Source organism: Brassica oleracea, chromosome C4 (genome assembly GCF_000695525.1).
Source record: "Brassica oleracea var. oleracea cultivar TO1000 chromosome C4, BOL, whole genome shotgun sequence".
In the NCBI taxonomy this organism is placed as follows: domain Eukaryota; kingdom Viridiplantae; phylum Streptophyta; class Magnoliopsida; order Brassicales; family Brassicaceae; genus Brassica; species Brassica oleracea.
The window spans coordinates 6267308-6272055 of NC_027751.1; the positions used below are offsets into that span (position 1 = coordinate 6267308).

At 38.6% G+C, this 4748-nt stretch overlaps 1 protein-coding gene across 1 annotated transcript; it reads left to right on the forward strand.

Moving 5' to 3' along the window:
* The first annotated feature begins 1674 nt into the window (after positions 1–1674).
* On the forward strand, positions 1675–3888 carry LOC106337958. Its single transcript, XM_013777046.1, has 5 exons — positions 1675–2184; positions 2485–2592; positions 2813–2997; positions 3273–3468; positions 3577–3888. Exons 1-5 carry the CDS (start codon positions 1825–1827, stop codon positions 3886–3888), a joined length of 1161 nt encoding a protein of 386 aa, XP_013632500.1. The 5' UTR covers positions 1675–1824.
* The last annotated feature ends 860 nt before the right edge of the window (positions 3889–4748 follow it).

The following is a 4748-nucleotide window of genomic DNA, read 5'->3' on the forward strand; positions in this document are numbered from 1 at the left end:
TCTACATCTGTTCTAATTGGTTCTTCTAATCTAACCGCTGGCTGAGGTTCACTAGTACTACCATGTTCATAATCAGTTTCCCCATGATGATACCAAATTTTGTAACTTCGTGTAAACCCACTCAAATATAGATGAGTCCAAACATTCCACTCTTTAATAACCTTTCTATTTTTACAATTAGAGCAAGGACATCTTAACATACCTGTTTTTGCTTTCGGTTGTCGGTGAACTAACCCCATGAATTCAGTTATACCTCGTTGGTATTCTTCCGTAAGCAATCTCGTGTTCGGATTCAAATGAGGTCGATCGATCCAAGAACGAAAATAATTTGAAGAAGACATATTTTTTATGAATCAAATTCGTGTGTAAATAGAGTAAGAGGGAGGATGAAGATATGGAGTGAATGAAGAGGAAGAGGAGTGCTTGTTTATATAGATTAAATCCTGCCGACATACCGAGGAAATTCCGACGGAATTCCGACGGAAAAGGCTAGTTCGTCGGAATTTCCTCGGAATTTTGTAAAATCCCCCAACGGCTCTCCAACGGCTATAATATTTCCTCGGAATTCATCGGTTTTTTCCGAGGAACACATTGTTCCTCGGAATTTCCTCGGAATATTCCGACGGACTGAGGTTTCCTCGGAATTCCGTCGGTATATTTCGAGGAAATTCCGAGGAACCCCAATTTTTTGTTTCCTCGGAATTTCCTCGGAAATTCCTCGGTATATTCCGAGGATTTCATTTTCCGTCGGAATGTCCGTCAGAATACCGCTGTTTTCTTGTAGTGATTGTTTCTACTATAAAAATATCATAATACTACAAAAAAAAAATTTGATAATATAATCCCAATTTACACTTTACCATTAAAGAAAAATCATTTTACGTACAAGTAAATTTATTCGTTATTTAAAAATTTAAAAGAGGTGAACTCATAATTTACCTTGACTTTAAAGTTAATAAATAAATGTTCATCTATACTATTAAAGTAGATTGATATATGATGACTATATCAAAAACTTAGACGACTTTCTCAGTAGTGTCCGATTTAACATACACATATAGAAATATAACCTTTTTTTATATATAAGTGATTCTACGTAGTTTTGGATAATATTATATGAAAAGATACGATACTCATGTTTCAGAAGCGCTGTTCAAAAATAGATGACCGTTGAGAAGGGTTGCAAAAAAAATGGATGACATCATCATCTGGTTACTCGTTTTCCAGATCCGATTAGTGATGATAGGATACATGAAAGTAGTTTTCAGAGTCAAATTGCGTTTGATTATTGGGGAGCTAACCGGTTTTCATAACCTGCATTTTCTTAAATCGATTTGATATCAGAAACTACCTTTTAAAAATTTAAAAAGTCAACCATGGTCGGTGCTTTAATGGAGGGTATTTATGTCATTGTCTATCCACACGTATGGATCGAATCAATCTCAGAATCAATAAGATTATTTTGGCGTCGTCAGATATATAAGGTGAAGGGGAAACGACGACGGTTTAGTCGGGCGACACAGTTAAACCCTAATCTGAGAAAAATATCTAGTTTCAGAGAGAGAGAGAGAGAGGGAGATCTAGCCCGGCGTTGTTTCTTCGATACGTTCTCTCTCGTTATACAGATTATTCTTCGCTGGGTCATCATGTTGGTTTTGAGCCTTTTTTTTTTTTTCCAGGGAAATTGAATATTTAGTAAGCTTGGTTCTCCGTGAAATTTTTGTAGATAGTGAAGCTTGAGAGAAGTAAAATCCAGAAGAGAGAGTTCTTTTTTTTTTGTAACTTGGCATATAGAGAGAGTTCTTTTTTGGTTTGTTTATCCTTATGGAAGATAAGGGAAAGGGTCTTGTGGTGGGAGAAGATGAGGAAAACTCGTTGTCTGTGTCAGAAGGGGGTCCAAGCAATATGGAAGTAGATGGTAGTGATGATAACTATGATGATGACGAAGACAGTGATGAAGGATGCCAGGTAGATGATGATGATGATGATGATGAAGCCGTAAGTGTAATTCCGACCACATTCGAACGCCTTGAATATGAAACTCTGGCTGAGAAGAAACGCAAAGCACTTCTTGATTCTCAACGTGATGGTTCAGAGAAGAGAGGCAAGTATGATGCTATTAACACTACCTCGAACGGATTCAAGGAACTCGTCTTTACTGTCCCCCGACGAAGGAGAAGGAAGGTGCGTTTTCATAGGACAGCTTCTTTCTTCTATTTCACGAGTTAACTTGTATTACATTGTGTCTTCAGTCCGTCTAATGCAGCAAGAACTTTTTTTGGCTTTTGTCTATTATTTATTTAGCATTAAAAGTACTTGAACTGCATGTTTGTTCTTGAACCTCCCTCCTGCTTCGCTTGTTCATTCTCGTGTCCACGAAATTATATGATTAGACAGTCCTATTCATATCAACCTGGCAACTCTGCATATGCTTACTTTAAAAAAAAAAAAAAATCACAGTGTGTATATAATATACTTCTACAGAATAAAAAAAGGGGTAGACGACAGGGGTCAAACAAACAAGTTTCACCCGAGATTCGTAAGAGGTTGAGTGAGGCTCTTTTTCTTCACGCAGATAATAAAGACAGTGAGGTAATCCACATGAAATGTTTATTTTTCTGTGATATCGTGCCTTTTTCTTCAGCAACACATTTCATAATTTCCTGAATAAGCAAACTGATTTTCATCTACCACTATATATCGTTTTGACTATTATATTTACTGCTGCTTTTTCCTAAATAGTGTGTGTGTGTGTGTGTGTGTGTTATATTTATTGATCGATCCTGATCAATGCTGTTTTACTTTCCTCCAGGCTTTTCCAATTTTATTTGACATTATTAAGCAAGCACCAGCCTTCGGTCAAGCTTATTATCACCTAGCACTTGTACCTGACAACCTTGGTAAGACCGACTCATTGTCTACTGAAGCATTGATGGCTGCTGCATATATAAAAGGTCCAAAATCACATGTTTGGAAGTTGCTTTACGACAGGGCCAAGTAAGTTCTCCTTGTTCATCAATCAATGCCAGGTAGAAATGCCAAACACGGAAAAAAATTTATGTTACTACAATATGGCTATCTAGTTGTTACAGTAAGACCTTATCAGAGATCGTAGAGCTTGCTAGTAATTAAGTAGCAAGAATTTAATGTTCATATGGAAAAAAAAGAGTAGAACGAAAACGCGGGAAGCAGGAAGGGAATCTGTTTAATTTTCTGTTTAAAATTTGATTTTGGCTGTGAAAAGCTAACTAAGAAAAATTAATTGATTTCAGGGAACAAGGGAACATGGTTTTAGCAAGCGATTATGTGTCCAAAGCAGTACAAGCAGATCCTGAGGACATCGATCTGAAATATGAATATGCAGACCTCTGCCTAAGTGCTGGGAAATATAAAGAAGCTGCTGAAACCTATGAGAAAATATTTCGTCGGCATCCTGAGATAATTGAGCCACTCAAGAGGGGGACAGAGGTATAGATGCTGAATGAGTTGAAATTTAATCTGTGTGATTTAGTTTCTCTACCCAGAAAAAGACAAATGGTTATGCCAACCTATTCTTTTTCTTCTTGGGTTTCTCAGTATTTTCTAAAATCCGGCAAGGGTGAACGAGCAGCAAACATGTTAGAGGATCATATAAAATCTCATCCATCTGAAGTGGGGCCCGATATCTTGGATCTACTGGCTGATGTTTTGATGCAAATTAATGCGTATGATAGAGCTCTTAAGTATATTCATGATGTGCGCCAAATTTACAATCTAGGAAAGGAACTGCCTTCCAGCTTAAAAATCAGACAAGCCATCTGCCATGTTCGCCTTGAAGAAATGGAGCAAGCAGAGGTTTGTGTATATAAGAATATGTCAACTAAATCTCCTATATTCTTGGATAGTTAGAGAATATCCCTACGATAGTGGAACAGATACTCAAACGTGATGTATATAACAATTGTATCGTGTACGTTTATGAGCAAGGGGAAATACATAAGATTTCATGGTATCAGAGCACAAAGCTCTTGAGACCTAATTTTCTCTCATCTTTCTACTCTTCGTCTTCAATACTTCTTCCTCTCTTACCTTCTTCATTTCTTTTCTTCTTCTTCACTTCAAATGGCAAACCAAGATCAAGAAAGGGCCTTTGGGATCACAAATATAAAAACACATATCCCCATTGTTCTAGACTATGACGATCACAATTACGACGCCTGGCGTGAGCTCTTCCTCACTCACTGCTTAGCGTTCGACGTCCTAGGCCACATCGATGGAACCACCCTCCCTGCGAACGATGACGACACTGCCTGGAAGAAGCGTGACGGTCTGGTCAAGCTATGGCTGTATGGCACGCTGACTCAACCCCTATTCAAATCAACGTTTCAGACTGGAGGCTCAGCCCGTGACATATGGATACGCGTCGAGAATCAGTTCAGAATTAACAAGGAGTCTCGCGTAATCCAGCTGGACCATGACCTACGTACCACAGAGATAGGCGATCGCACAGTTCAAGAATACTGTCAAACCCTCAAAGGCATCGCCGATCTCTTAGCCAACCTTGACGCACCGGTAACAGATCGCACACTTGTGATGTATCTTCTCAATGGCCTAAATGAGAAGTATGACAACATCGTCAACGTCATCAGACACAAAGACCCCTTCCCATCCTTTGACTATGCGAAGTCTATGCTGTTAAACGAGGAAACCCGACTCAAGAAAGGCAACAAAGGAACTGTTCCCGCAGACACTCCGTCCTCATCAACAGT